This window comes from Ceratotherium simum, chromosome 10, assembly GCF_057802395.1.
Source record: "Ceratotherium simum simum isolate JZ-2026a chromosome 10, ASM5780239v1, whole genome shotgun sequence".
NCBI lineage: Eukaryota > Metazoa > Chordata > Mammalia > Perissodactyla > Rhinocerotidae > Ceratotherium > Ceratotherium simum.
Window position 1 is genome coordinate 74,172,096 of NC_141909.1, and position 16,606 is coordinate 74,188,701.

The following is a 16,606-nucleotide window of genomic DNA, read 5'->3' on the forward strand; positions in this document are numbered from 1 at the left end:
AATTCTATATATACGTATGTGAGCAATTCATTAAATAACAATGATTGAGTAAAGTAATGAAACCATTAGACTTCAGAAGAACCTTAAAGTATCAGATGAGTCATTTGAAGTAAAACTATGATATACTTTTAAAAATTTGGATGCTCTGCAGGCTAAACTAACAAACTTTTTCATGGTCGTAGGCAATTTAACATGGTGACTAAAAGCACAGACGCTGGAGCCAGGGTTGGATTGAAACCTGGCTCTGGCACTTCTTAGCTAGTGGACCTTGATCAGGTTATTTAGTCTCTGCTTTAGTTTCCTTCTCTGTAGACATGAGAGTAATAGTAGTAACTTTCCCCTAGGGTTGCTGTGAGGATTAAATGAGTCAATATACATAAAACACCTAAAAGAGGATCTGTCACATGGTTAGAGTTATATGTGTTTGTGCTTATTAATAGTGTCATTACTTTTCACTGCACATTAGGTATATTTTAGTCATATTATTAGATTAAATAGACTCTTAGTAATTCCCTGGGAAACGAAGTGCTATATATAGCCTTTTTTCTATAGAAATGGAATCCAAGTTCAAATGATGAATTTTCAAATGAAGCCTTAGGACATAAAAATTTAAAAATTAGAATTGGTTAGGATCCAAATTATAGTCGAGTTGTTCCTCGAAGGCGTTAGGTCCTGTGCACATAAAAGCTTATGTGTATGTGATCAAAATCACTAACTCTATTCATGAATGAATAGCCTGAATACTTGAATATGAAATGAATGTTTGCAATCTTATCATTTAGAAGTGCAAAGTGTTAAATAAAAATTCAACTGAGTAAAGTTTAAAGATCTCATTGGCTTTATTGAACGATTCATGAATTGGGCAGCATCCCATCTAGCAAGTTAGAAAGGAACTCCCAAGAGCTGTACAAATGGAAGGCTTTTATCTACAGAAGGGGGAAAAGAGTGGATTGTTTCAGGCTTAGGTAACCCACGTATGGGGGACGGAAGGGGGCTATGTGGCAGATTACCTCATTGGTGCTGACCAGAAGATTCCAGATTGACAGGTTAGGACCACATTCCTGGGGGAGGTTGTAACTGCAGTTAGGTTAGGTATTAAATCTTGGGTTACTGACGTGAGGCTTAGCACAAGTGACTCCATTTTGGGCCTGTTGTCTCTTCTTTAACACAAAAAAGCAGTTTTGGCTCCAGTAGGTAATAGTTGTAACAGTAACTTTGGGTAGAATTCTGCCTTTGTTATTTTGTAGTCTTGATGTGTTTAGTTCTTCCCCTCAACTGCTGCAAGAAAACATAATCAAATGCATAGCCAATTTCATGATCTTCAAAGCACATATTGAATTGTACCTGCTAACTTCTCTTGCTTTTCTAAGTCTTGAATATTTAAGCATTCACATAGTAGGTCTGATAAATGATAAGTGCCTGATAAATATTTGTTGCGTAGATGAGTTACCGTACACAGGATTAATTAGAGCAAGATGCATGGGAGAGAAGAGGGCACAGAATGCCCATTAGTAGACTACTTAACTAGTGATAAGGGTCTAAACTAGGATCTTGACAGATGAATAAGAGGGAAGAAAGAATAGATGCAGTAAATACTGCAGAAGAAAAATTAATAAAACCTGGTAACTGAGTAGCTATGGAAAAATGTTGTGATCAAAGAAAGTACCATTTAAAATCATATCCACTAGCAGCCTCTCTTGTTGAAGAATCCATGTTCTTTATATCTTCTTCTAACTTCTAGAATCATTATTGTATTCTCTAAATTAAAATAACCTTTACCAAGGTACTTAGTTTTCACCTAATAAACGTAACTAAGCTAGGCCAGAAGGAGTCAACATACATATGGTTATATGCATGTGCGTGTGTATGTAGTGTTATTACAGAGTCCCTCTTAGCATTGTTGAATTGCTTTTGAAGAAAACTGGGAAAAAATAATTTTATTATATTTCCTAGAAAAGCAGCTTTTATGCCATAGTCATGCTTCCTAAAACTTTGAAGATAGAGTAAGGACAATACCTTAGGAATGGGTAATTGTTCAAGCACTAATGTCATGAATATTCTGAAAATAAAAGAAAATCTGATATAAGAAATGAAAGTGATAGGAACACGGTCATTAGTTCTTATAATGAGAGGTCCAGAGACTCATTAAATATCTTTCCCAGACTTTTATATCTGTTTTATGGTGTTAGTTACTCTGAGTTATTCTTGATATAAGTTAGCAACTTCTGAAATTCCTCAATACTCTTGTGAATTGTGTTTAATAAACATGAGTGTAGTATATTTCATTGATTAAAAAAATAGAAGACTGCTTAGCATATAGTCAAAGTCAGAGGATTGTCATACTTAATTGACCTGCACCAATTTATCTGGATTCCTAACTGTCTTGTGGTTTCTTTATAACCTTAGACAATTTTTCTTTAACTCTGAACCTGAGTTTCTAAATTTGCAAAAAGTATAATTTGATATTTTCTAGCTCAGTGCCAGGGGTCTTTTTGTTCTTGAATTGTTTCTCTGGCAACGATGCATTCTGCTCCTTTCATGTCCATGTCTTTAGATAATTGTCTGATCTGCTCATAACAATCTTTCCTGTTTATAAATGTTTCTTGTTTTGCTGTCTGTTAGTCGTTTACTTTTTCCCAGGAGTTCGTTGTCCATTTCCCTAACTATTTCTCTGTAAAAGTTTTCCTTTTAGTTTTAATTTGTCCTTCACTACTCTGTAATTCTCCTCTTTATTTTCCCTCTTTGAAGCCATCTGCTCCCATTTGTTTTGCTTTCTGTATTGTAATACTAAATGTTTTGATGCTGTTGGATTTATATTCTGTAACAACTTTCTATGAACATTCAGGGTTTTTTTAAAAAAATTAATAATATGATGCATCCACCTCCAATGACTAGCATTCAATGATGATGTTAATTAACATTCTTAGCTGGGATAGTATATCCTGCATAGATGGAGAATTTTATGCTATATTTTACTGATAATTATATTTAATATTATATACTGACATTGATGCATTTATCACATTTGCCTCATTCTCTGTTTGTTATGCAGAGCTCTGCTGCTGAATAATTTGTTGTACTAATCCTAAGTAAACTAATAAGTTATTTATTAGGATTTTAAATTTTAATAAATAATAATTAATATAACAGTTGTATTCAGGTAAGAATTCATGAGTATTCCAGAGACATTAATTTATAAATGAGAACCTCAATATTAAGAGCACATGAGGTCATGGCTATCTGGGGCACCACTGAGTGACAGTATCACTAGTCACAGGTTGATGCAAATTGTCTGTGTGAGCTGAATAGGACTGCAAAGCACAGGCAGCCTGAAACAATCGTTTTCTTCATAAACAGACAGAATGTATTCTTCTTAAATAGGAGAGCTTGCTATCACTTTTGAATAATGAGTTGACTGACAAACATATTGTAAAGAATAGGATGATTTTTTAAATGTCTTTTTCTTTTTTCCCTCTTCAGGGCAGCTGTTTTTCATTATCACTGTGGTCTGTTTCAGGGCTTGTATTCCATGATAGCTGTATGTGGAAATAGTGAGTCTATCATCACCTAACTGTATACAGCAGTAAAAAATGTTACAATACATATTTTCTTGGTGATTGTTGGTAGATTCACTTCCTGGTTATACTTAAAATATCATGTTATGTGTATGTTATTGAAATATTTTAGGAATGTTGGCTGTAGTCTGACATATTCTGGTACATTATTCATTCATCTTCCAATATATACCTACTATTTCTCAGGCACAGTTAACTATATGAATTAATTTAAAATGCCTTTTTTTCTTATTTTCATCTAAAAGCAGAATTTTATTGGGAAACAAAACATAGCCAAAGGCACCTCATCTCCAAAATTTTTCTGTAGCCACATGCATAGAAACTGTGCTTGTTGATATGTTAGCAACTTCTGAAAGAAGACAATTATTAAGATGTTTTAAGATTGATTTTCCACCTTCAAGAACCATGATTTAATTGGAGAGTTAAGACACATATGTAAACTGTTTGCTACAATAAATGATATGATGTATGTAGGATGACCTTATAGTTTATTGTCTAGATATAGATACTTTTGAGAGTAAAAGGGGGCACTGTTCATCATAATAGTGAAACAACAAATATAAATCAGAATTTTCTCAGGCAAACGTGGACACACAGGCTCACTCCATTACACGCCTGTGATTGGATAGAGATTCTGAGAGGAATGAGCAGTGTAGGCTAGAGTGGTCACAGAGGCTTCAGAGGAGGCATTAGAGCTGAACGAGAGGAATCAAGAAGTCATTCTTGTGATTCTTGCCAGGATAGGATTTATAATGAATATATTAATTTGGCTGGAATTGAAATTTGGGTAGGGAAATAGTAGTAGTTGGATTGGACTGAGAAGTTTGGATTGTGAACTATATGATTTTAAGAAGTGACTTAACTTCAGTGTCCCAGTTTACCATCTACAACACCGAGCAGAAGTACCTGTCTAATAGGGTTGTACGACGATTAACTGTGTACCTCATGCAAAGTACTATGGAGCATTTGTAAGTGATCAGTAAATGTTAGCTGCCTACAGCACACTGACAAAATTTTAAATTGTTGACGGTGTTTGTCTAATGTGCAGGATGGATTAGGGGTGAGAGAAGTAGCAGAAAAAATTTGAGAGAATATAGTAGTTGAGTAAGGGGAGATGAGAAAAAAGGGTAGAGTAAGTAATGATTCAGCTCTCAAGCCTGAGTGGGAGACCAGGAGAATTTATCAGAAATAAATGTCAGGAGGGATACCTGTTATTTAGGCAGAAATAAGCTCAAATGTAAACATATCGATTTTGAGGGGCAGTAGGCTACGTAATTAGAAATGATCAGCTGGCAGTTGGAGAAATGAAAGTGGTGCTCCCTAGAGAATTAGTTTGAGAATGTTCCAAATAGGTAGCAATTCAAGCCTTGGGTGTGGAGGATATCTCTCAAGGATAGAGTGTTGGGGAAAGAAAAGATCGATGATGGAAGATTGATGATGAGTACAAGAGGAAAAAGAACTAAAAAAAAAGATCAAAGAAGCAGGAATAGTATTCCCCAAAGTATGTTTTACCAAACATTAGATCTGTGGGGTGGTAACAGGTAATATGGGAAAGGAAATTGGTTCTGTGGTTTAAATACTACAACTGTGTTAAAGTTAAGTGAACTTGTTCACTGCAGGAATTCTCTGGGTTTTTAATATGTTAACATACAAGGCAAAACTCCAAGAAGGGAATATATGAAGTAATGTTTTATTTATCTGCAGGTTTGTCTGATCGCTAAACCCTTTTCTCGCCAGAACACTTCATGGAGGCTAGTGTTCCAGAAAACACATTTTGGGAATTGTTGAAACCTAGTGAGGAAAGATTTTGAAGAAAGAAGACATTAAATTGTGTCAGATGTTGCAGAGAGACTAAGAAAAATGAGAAATGAGAAGAAGCTATTTGATGTTTGTTATTAGATGGTCATAAGTGACCTCTAAGAGTACGGTTCAGTAATGTGGCCTCAATAGGCACTGGTTTACAGGGAATGAAAGATAAAGAGTTCATGATGAGGACATGAAGACAGTGGGTTTACATCATTCCACCTCTATTAATTCAAATACAAAGTGTGACTGATAGGAATAATTTGGTCATTACTGAATGTTTATGTATCCTGTGTATATTTTTATTATACATAATAAAATTGTTATATTTCTAAATAACATGCCCTTTTTGTTTAATGCTAGTCATATGATATTAGAGCTGGAAGAGATTTTAACAGTCATCTAGGACAGTCCCTCAGAGAACCATTAGTTTCCCTTTCATAGGGCAAAGGCACACATTAAAATTATTTTGTTTTCTAGCCACAATCATTTTCCTCATTATTTTTAAGTATATGGGAAAGATAAGCCTTATCAATTGTGTGTTTTTAAGGTGTCCATCTCATATGAATTTTAGTCTAATATTAAAGACCATCTTTGGGTATATCCAGGCCTTTCATACAACAGTGATACAAATATTTAATTCATAGTTAGCCAAAACGAGGAAAGTTCCTGAAATCCTCTAACAATAGGTGTAAATAGATTATTTTAATTACAACTATTTCAACATTTTTTATGGTAAAATATTATGCTGTAGGACTGATGGCTGATTTCCATTACCTGCAAATCAGGTTCCACATCAATACACCATGCGCAACAAATTTGAAAATCAGTAAACAAACTTGAATTTCAATGGCCTGCTTTTGTTAGCCCAGCTGACTCCTGAGGTGGGTGAATGCTCAATAGCAAACCCAAAGTACTTATCAAGTTAGTGATTGTGTTTTGATCATCTTTGCATCTTCCACAGCATCTAGCCCAGTACCTTGTTTAACAAACGTTTGTATGTTCAGTCTTTGGAAGTGTCAGCTGAAAGTAGAACCATCTTGAACGTTCTGGTGTAGGACCCTCTTCCCCACGGAGATTCACAAATTCCTTTTGGCATATGACAGAGTCTGAGGTGATTTGCAGTAAAGAAACTTTGAATTTTTTTTGAAAATATTTTTTGGTTTTTAGATTGTAGTAAAATACACATAATATTTACCATCTTAACCATTTTTAAATGTATGGTTCAGTGGTATTAAAGACATTCATAATGTTGCAACCATCACCACCATCCATCTCCAGAACTCTTTTTCATCTTGCAAAACTGAAACTCTATACTCATTAAACAATAGCCTCATTCTCTCTCGCCCTCAGCTCCTGGCCGACAGTTGGTTTGAATTTTTTAACCTGGCATTTCCGAATTTATTTTACAGTAAATTAGAACTCTTTTTCTCTTAACATTTCCTTATATTTCCTAGAAGTTCCGTTACTCAAAGAAATGCAAGATTAGTTTTCAGTTAGTATGTAGCAAATTAAGGAGTATTTTGTCTCAAAAGTTGTGTGAATCCTAAGAGAAAAGCAAGCCCTTTTGGAGTGGCTATTTGAATAAGACAAAATCCAATATTTAGAAATATCTGGGGGAAGGTATGAGGGGGTTTTGGGGAGACATTGAAGAATGCTGGAACAAACCTTGACCTAGGAGGGAGAAAACCTGGGTGCCTATTCTGCTTTGCCACTAACTAGCTAGCCTTTCAGGGCCTCTTTTCTCTTGTCTTTTCCCTATGTATGAACTGGATGAATTTCTGCAAGTCCTTCCAATCTTAAAAGTTGAATGATTGAGAAATATTGTAAGAGGCGTGGAATTTAAAGTAGTATTGAGAATTTGATAGTAGCATAGAAGGAGGAGGAGGGAGAGAACCTGGGAATTGACACCCACAGCAAAAGGGCAAACACTTACCTTAAGGGGAATATGGCAGAAGCCTCAAACAATAGCAAAGCCAAAACAAATGTAAGAAGTATAGACATCTAAAAGATTCATCCTGTGTCATACCTGGATTTATTGGAGTAGCTAGGTGATTAGAGAGAAGAAAAGTACTATATAGTAGGTGCCAAAATAGGATGTGTGCTTGAACTACTTAAATGAGACAACATATGTAAGGAAAACTTCTGGTACAGAATTGGTATTCAATAAATATTAGTTTCCTTCCCCACGATTTCAGGCTGTTAGCCAAAAAACTTACACCATCATATTTCCACTAAGAGGAGATGGGCAGAGAAGAGAATTATCATCTTTCTGAAATACATGAAGATGTATTATGAATATAGAAAAAGCTACTCTCTCCCTTCCCCAGTTTCCTTTCTATTGCTTTGCCTTTGCCAATTCCCTTTCTCCTGTTTATAATTTAGTATCTTCAGTGCTTGGTTGACAGGAACAATTGTACTGAACTGTTGTTCTTAATTGAGTGAGTCAGAAGACCTAAAAATCCTCCTCAAAACAAAGATTTCCCTAGATGCAAATCTGGTGTTCCAGAGAGGGTGCTTTGGTTTCATTCAGATTTACCTTTTAGTTGATAGGATGTATAGGAAATTATACGTTGCATATTGAAATCCGGTTAAAGCAGCTAGTTTGTATCCTGTGTGCAAGTTTTAAAAGGATATCCTATAGTCGGGTTTTAAAGTGGTGCAGAACCATACTTTAATTTCAGAACCAACATGTTTTCTAAATTTGAAGAATTTGGAACTTGAAAAAAATATAATTTTAAGAATAATTTGCAAGGATTCTCAAGAATATATATTGTTCAGTCTTCTCATGGAATTTTAATTTTTTCAGAGTTCCCCAAACTTATTTTAAAGTAAATGTACATTATAAAGTATTTAAAGAAAGGGCATTATATAGTTAGTATTGTGTGATTTACTAAGCTGATGATGGTTATGATGATGATAATGATAGATAATTTGTGATAATAGCTAATTAGTCACTATGTGCCAGGCACTAAATGCTGTATAAATTTTGAGTTACATTATTTAATTCTGAATTGTACTTATAAGAACCTAACATTTCCTTTGTTTCTTCACTGATGAGAAAAAAAAATCAATCTGTGTAGAAAGCAAGCAGGCTAATTCACTATTACTGTTAATTCATTTTTATAGCCCAACAGCTTCTTGTTCATGTTTAGTGCTCAAAAATCAATTTAATGAATAAATAGTTGATGGGTTCATATAATTCAAAAAGCATTAACTGTTGCTTTGGAATGCAGTTCTTCACCTACATTTTAAAAAGAGTTACATGTTCTGGAAATTCACATTCCAAGCAAAATGAGATGTTGTAAAAGTTTTACTTGGGAACTGAAGCTCGAGAACTCTCTGACCTCCCCTTTACCTATCTTTCAGATTAGGTCAGTAAATGTTTCTATAATTAAAAATAAGGACTCTCACTGGGTTTTTACCTGTAAAGATTTAATATTTCATATATATTAGGATTGACATCATGCTAAGTGCTAAAAAGAATGTAGAAGAAGATCCCATAGTTTCAATCCATTTAGCAAATCTCAGTGTACCTTAGTTTACAATTCTATTATACAACAAAAATTCAGGTGTATTTTCTTAGAGGTTAAAATCTGTTTTCATGGATGCCTTATATAACTTCTTCACAAATAGAACTGCTGCTCCGTTCCAGTGGGGAATAGGAATGCTTTCTCGCCTTCTCTAATTCTACTTTGAAATTCTTTTCCTACTCTTTTTTCAAAAATTTGGTTCCATTACTTCATCCGGGATGACTGGGCTCGGGAGGATTTATTTATGCCGTCTCCGCTCAGACATATATAAGCCAGAGCGGGTGTGGACTGGAGTGGGGAGGGTGGGCACTGAGCATTCCAGGCGGAAGGAACGGCCTGTGTAAAGGCCTTGAGGCGAGTGAGAACTTGGCGGGTTTTGAGAAGCTGAAAGAAGACACCTGTGGTTGGAGCATAGTGGGGCGAAGGGTGGTGGAGATGAGAGGGAGGTGATATGGAGACCATGGGGAGGAGTTTGCTGGCAGCACCTGATGCACTTCAGCAGCGTGGTGAACAGCAGGTGTTGTGTTGTTAGCACACCTGGGTGTAAATCTCAGCTTGCCTACATACTGAAGTATCTCAACTCATTCCCACAACTCTAAAATGGGGATAGTACTACCTGCTTCAGAGACGGGCCAGGTGGAGTAGGAACTAAGGAACTGAAATATAGGAAGCCACACAATAAATGGCAAGCTGTTAGCATTTTTACTTTTTTGTTCGCTGTACCATATATACTGTACTCTGGAATTTCAGACTACATAGGCTTTCCTTTCTGTTATTTAAAAAATTTATTTAGCAAATATTTATTAGCACTTAAAATTTTCTTTTTTTTTTTTACTGTCCCTATCTCTTTTTTAATTTTATTTTATTGAGGTCATATAGGCTTATAAGATGTAAATTTCAGGTATACATTATTATATCCTAGATACCCTTCTCCCCATAATTATGTTTGTATGTCTCTCTCATAGCTTCAAGGTTGAATCTTTTATAATCCAGGCACCAAGCATAGTGTCTGTTTCAGAAAGATGTTTGAATAAATGAACTAAAAGAAAGTTTATGAAATATATAGTTACCATATTTTAGCACTGCAGTTGTTTGAATAATTTGTTTTATATTAGTTTTATGTAGAAAAATGAACATATTTCTCTTCTCCTTCATTCCATTTTTCTTTAACATTTAACAAAAATTCACAATATGCCTTTTACAAATCTATAACCCTAGAGAAAAGAAAATATGTGTATCTATTTTCACATTCATACATTGTCTTAAAATGTCACTGATAGATTTGTATCTTTTTTCTAGACCAAGTAGCTATTTTAATAGAATATTATTTTTTAAAAAGCACTATTCATTTTTAAATGAAAATAGGAAAAATAAGTAAAGACAGACATATATTACCATATAAATGTTTAGAAAGTTGAGGGCTTGCTTTTTTTAAAAAAATCTTTTTATTTCGAGATAATTATAGATTCTCATGCACTTGTAAGAAATGGTACAGAGAAATCCCATATGCCCTTCACCTGGTTTTCCCTGATGGTAACATCTTACATAACTGTAGTATAATATCACAACAGGAAGTTGATGCTGATAAAATTCACAGATTTTATTGAGATTTCTCCAGTTTCACATGCACTTGTGTGTGTGTGTGTGTGTTTAGTTCTGTGCAGTTTTATCACATGTGCAGATTTGTGTGACCACTTACCACAGTAAGATACAAAACAGTTCCATCACAAGGATCCTTTGTGCTTCCCTTTTACAGACACAGCCACTGCTTTCCCTTCCCCTCTTCCTAAAACCTGGCCGCCACTCATCTGTTCTCCATCTCATAATTTTGTCATTTCAAGAATATTATATAAATGGAATCATACAGTATGAAACCTTTTGGGATTTTTTTTTTAATTCGATATAATCCCCTTGAGATAAATCGAGAGCTTTTTAAAAATGACTTTCAAAGAAAGTCTAACATCTTTCCCACTGGCTACTTGCTTGCCCTTTAGCAGAAAAGGCAGGACTGAACCCTACAAAGGTGGAGATGCTTCACTTGAATGTGAAGTAGAGTACCCCAGTACTCATTTTATTCTTAAGAGACCCTCAGAGGAGAAGTTGGGAGTTCCTTTTCTGATCAACGTCTTGATTTCTTGTCATATTTCTTTTAAAGTCCATCTCCATAATTGTCTGTTTTATTTCCAAAGACCATTTCAATTTATTCTGTTGTCCATTCTCCCTCTTCCCTTCCTCTAATTTTTTCCATCCTGACCAACTGAAAACAAATTGTTGTGTGAATTAATATCTAGGTGAGATTTCTCCAGGTTGATATAATCTAACAAATAGATATGGCAGTTTGACTGAAAACTTTTTTTTAACTTGAAATTACATGCATAGAAGGGTTCTTGTTGTTTCCATTGGCCTTACAGGAAATGATCATGGTAGTCCTGTCTCACTAATGGTCTTGTTTTGATTTGTTTTGCCTCAAAAGTAATTATAAAATATATGATTCATTTGGATGATCTAAATGCCGTCCCTTGGGAATTTTATTACATAATAGGAGTTCCATCTCATATCTAGTCATTTGGAGTCCTGATTAACAGCTTTATTTTTAGACAAGTATGTACATGTAGTATATCTCATTTTAAGCTGTAAATAAGAGTCTTGTTTTTAACCCATTTTGATGTGTCAAGAATTTCACTACCTCTCAAGCAGAGGTTCTTTTAAGGTATTTTACAGATTGACTTAGTTTGGCTTCAAAGAAGTAAAAAGGTCTTTCATTAACAAATATTTAAATAATTGGTACATAATCTTTTAAAGGAAACTAGCTCACATTTATAGGAATTGCCATACATTTACTGAGAGGAGCTATAATTGACATTATTTATCTGAATAAGCCTGAGAAGATTCTTACCATAATATGGGAGCAATTAACTACTGACCAACCTGTGTATCCAGATGTTTATCTAGGTGATTGTTTTCAAGATTTCTTCTAAAGGAAATTATGGGAGTTCAGTGTTTTCCTCCATTGGTGTTACAGTCCTAAGGTACACCTGACTGCATACTGAGGCAGATTCATGCTTCTAGTCTAGGAGCAAGGTTGTCACATAGACAGAAGCATAGGAACAAGTCCAGACTCATCTGTTAATCTTCCATATCAATAACCCAGTCTTTATCTTCATTTGAAAACTAGGCACAATATACATGTTAATACGGTAGCTCAGAATTAATTTTATTTTTCAAAATGCCTTACAAAGTGATAGCATTTATATACACTGTGGTGTGTTGCTGACAGTCAAGATCCAGAGCCTGAGAAATTAAACATTGGGCTATTTACACGTTGTAACTGTCCACATGTTCATATCACTACTAAAAAATTATTGTTATCCATTCCCATTCTACATACTGCACTGGCCATTTGTGCAGTACACTGCACAGAACACTGAAGCTGGGATTTGAATCTCAGCGCTGACCTTTCCAGTTTACATTTCCACTTGCATCTTGAAACTGAAGAAACTGAACTATTAGCCAGTCTACAAACATTAGTTGAACACCTACTATGTGCCAGGCACTGAGAGTGTCTCAGACAATGTGTTACTTTATTCAGCAACTTAATTTTGTGGGTTTAGTGCTGTTATTTTTTATTTTAGACGTAAGCTTCTTTCCTGAAGCAGTCTTTAACTGTTATTGTCAGTTTTAGATAGTTTTAACTGTAAGATTTGACAAATTCTCAGATTTACATATTTATAGACTTGCTCTTGCAGTTGTCGTATTCTCCCCCTTCCCCACGCGGAGGAGTGATTTTAAAGATTTTAAACCCTTACCTGCTTTTCGTTCTCATTTTGTAGCCCAAAGCCCCTTCAAACTCCACCATGAATTACAGAGGCACATGTTTTCTGGGGCCAGGCAGGCATCATCAGTGTCTGAAGCAGACCAGTGCGAGTGAGCAGGGACTAGCAGGGTCTGTGTCAAACTGAAAAGTTCATGCCCACCTGCAAACATTTTACAAAATATTTTTTTAACTTGAGTCAAACACATCTAGAGGCCAAAAGTTTCCAACATTCTGAACATCCAGATAAACATTAATTTGTTAGACCATTGATTTGGAAATATGAAAGTGAAATATCAGTTTACTGGTGACAGTGATGTGTATCAGTTTTAAAATAGGAAATGCTGAGGACTTTGCAGCATGAACCCAGTGAGTGTCATGTATTTATGGGATGGGGTTGATGTATTATTTTGTTTTGTTTACTATATTGTGGAAACTTTCCACGTCAAATCAAATAGATCTATATCTCATGTCATTTAATAACTGAATTTCCAGAGAAAGGATGTACTATCACTTATTTTTCCATTTCCATAATGATGGATATTAGGGAAAATCTAAAGTATGCTTTGGTGTTGCCTTTATGGATTCTAAGGATTGTTTTTAAATATTATAATTTGAATAAAAGCCCATTGGAAATTAATTTTAAACTTAAAAGATGATTCCAAGAAATAGTAGGTTTGTATCATTTACATAAGTCTTAGGAAGATTGAATTTAATTATTTTTCTTTCTGGTTAAACAAACACATGTGGCTGAACCATTATGAGGGCCATAATTTCTTGGGCATTAATGACTAAAGGGCCCTTATTCAGTAGTTTGAAGCCATTAAAAGCGGCCCGGGGTTCGCAGGTTCGGATCCCAGGAGCGGACCTCTGCACCGCTTGTCAAGCCATGCTGTGGCAGGCATCCTACACATAAAGTAGAGGAAGATGGACACAGATGTTGGCTCAGGGCCAATCTTCCTCAGCGAAAAGAGGAGGATTGGCAGCAGATGTTAGCTCAGGGCTAATCTTCCTCACAAAAAAAAAAAAAATGTTTCCTTATAATTTCAGAGCATAATATATATTTATCATTATTCACACATAAAGAGACACCATAAATAGTGATGTACTGTGAGAATTAAAATTTGCATTATATTATATAGATGTTAGGTTCTTTGCTTTAAGAATCACTCATTACTTGTTTGTCATAGGAAATAAGTAAGATGGTGCTTTCTTACAGTTGAATCATTCTTGCAAACTACTTCTTGAATTTTGTTCAAATGAAACTTAGAAAGTTTTTGGATATTACTTCTTTTACAGCAGTGTGATTTCATCACATCTCTTCCTATATTAAACTGTTTGGTCTAATTTCATTCTAATTAGGAAAGACAGAAAGAAATTCTTACTGGACATTTCAAAAAGGCTTTTCACCTGGAATATAGATTTCTTTTTGTTTATCTTTTTAAAAACTTTTTCTTGAGATACAGTGTACATACAGTTAGAATACAGTTTCTAATATGGAATCCAGTTTTACTCCATCTAATATGGAATCCAGTTGCATCCCACTGAATGTAGAATTGTTTGTGTATGGCATTTTTCTAGAGAAGGTATTTTATAACTTTCAACACATTTTCAGAGTGGTAAGGCACTGGGAGTGGCATTGGCCTTGGTGGCGGTGGATAGTAAAATCAGTGCCCTGGTGCTTGATGGTGCTGTGAGAGGCACCAATTTATTCATTGTAGGCTTTGCCATCTTAAAGATTTTCTGGTATTTTTTTTTTTTTGTAAGAAAAAAACTGTTGGTAACTGAAGAGGAGAGCTTGGGTAACCTGGGACCTGGCACAATTCAAAATGGTACAATGACATTCTCTGTTCCTTATATATAAAGAAGCTAGGCTAGTCCCAGGGCTCAGCTCTGGACCAGACCCAACTTTTAGGAAGGTCTTATTTGCTCTCTTAGCAGAAGCCCAGGAGTATAGAAACCATACTTGTATTTCTGTAACGTCTAGGGAAATGAATGAATATTGTGGTTTTTAAAAAATCAGGTTAATTATGGATAAAGATAAAAATTAAAAAGTGAACATTTTGGAAAATGTGTTAAGAATGGTATAAGCAAATATTTATTGACTTGGAGATGTAAATCTAGTGGATCTCAAAAATTTTAATTCTGTTAGGTTTTTCACTGAATCTGTGTCCTTTGTCACACATAGCTCCTCCTCCCCCTCCCAAGAAAACAAATGATCATGCAGTTGGGATTAAAGTAACTACTATTATTGATTCCTTCATTGACCATGACAAAGTTCTTTAAAATTATAGTTTCTGGTTAATTTATTTAAGTTTGAATAATTCTTATATGATAAAAAGTTGTATATAATTTACTGTTTTCTCTTCATTATCAACTAAATTATATTTTCTACTTAGTGATGTGATCTACAAGGTCACCACTTTTATTAGTTTTTCAATGTAAAATTATGTATTCTGTAGTAATAGTGATAACCTGTAAAAGTCCAATTCTGAACATTGTTGGAGTAGTTCAATTTAAAAGCATGATGGATTTTGGTTTTCCTTTGTTCATTTAATATGGCAAATATTTATATAGGGCAAATATATCTGTTCCTCCCACATATATATTAAATAATGGAAATAAAATCATATACCACATTGTCATTCTTTAAAACAAATCTTTACAGAATTTAAGTAAACAAAAACCAGAAAATGGCTTTAGTAATAATTTAGAATGTGATTGAAATAAAAAACTTGAGTCATTTTTTTACATTAAAAATGTCAAGATTTATATTAAAAGAATCATTGTCTTCTTTCAGATAAATTTGCGCCTCATCTTGGTAAGCGGGAAAACAAAAGAGTTCCTGTTTTCTCCTAATGATTCTGCTTCTGACATTGCAAAGCATGTGTATGACAACTGGCCAATGGGTGAGTGGTGTTTTTCTCTTGAGAACAAATAATGTTAATTCTTTATGCCCTACCTTGTTTGACAGATGTTTTGAAAAAGTTATAAATATATAAAATATAAAAGAACAAACAAATAATTGAGGCTGCAAGGCTTACAGTTAAAGAGGATCCCTAGATTTTGCCCTTCAGCTATCTTATTGCAAAATAATAAAGGAACCAGTACGAAAAGTCCCTGTTTTTGCCTTAGAACTGTTTTATGTAAATTAAAATTATTTTTTAAAAGAAAAACACAAAGTAGTTAACTCATACACACACACACACACACACACACACACACGCTCACACTTTCGTATCAGTAAAGCTATTGACACCAAAACACAAACTGAAAGGAAAGAAAAACTATCTTTAACAAATTATAATTCATTCTCTGGTCTATTCTATACGTAGTCTATACATAGCCTATTTAAAATTGAGTTTGACACAAAGTTAGTTTCTAATTCAAGTGACTTCTTGTGTTCTCTGAACCTACTACAAGGTCAAGAAGGTATAAAATCCATTTATGCTTTGTATTTTCAAGCCAGTATCCACGACAAACAAAATGGTGATGTGTGTGTGTGTATCCCTTCCTTTCTTGGGTTCTTTTCTATGTAACGAGACTCTGTATTGCCATCCTAAAGTGAGTCTTTTGCTTACATTCTTTCTTCGAACTTTCCCCAAATCATCTTGACCCTTTTTATGGCATGTACCATAGTGATATGACTGTTTCAGCTGATTTCACTTAATTTAACTAGCCAAAGCAATTTGGACTTTTTTAAAGGACAAGACTTGTTTCAACACAGAACACAGTGTCTACAAAATGAATCAATTAGATGAGTGTTTCTCAACCTTAAATAATATATGAAACTCTTTTAAAAGAAGAAATTTCTTGTAGATTCCCTGGTGCTGACTTAAATTATTTTTATTATAATGTTTATTTTTAAAGATAGGAACGTAAAA

At 34.5% G+C, this 16,606-nt stretch overlaps 1 protein-coding gene across 1 annotated transcript in view; it reads left to right on the forward strand.

The window, feature by feature from the left end:
- Window positions 1-16,606, forward strand: part of UBL3 (ubiquitin like 3) — a 72,559-nt gene that overhangs the window by 44,250 nt on the left and 11,703 nt on the right. The window contains exon 2 of the mRNA XM_004435295.3: window positions 15,523-15,631. Within this exon, the coding sequence (XP_004435352.1) occupies window positions 15,523-15,631 (109 nt within the window). The remainder of the gene's footprint in view (window positions 1-15,522; window positions 15,632-16,606) is intronic.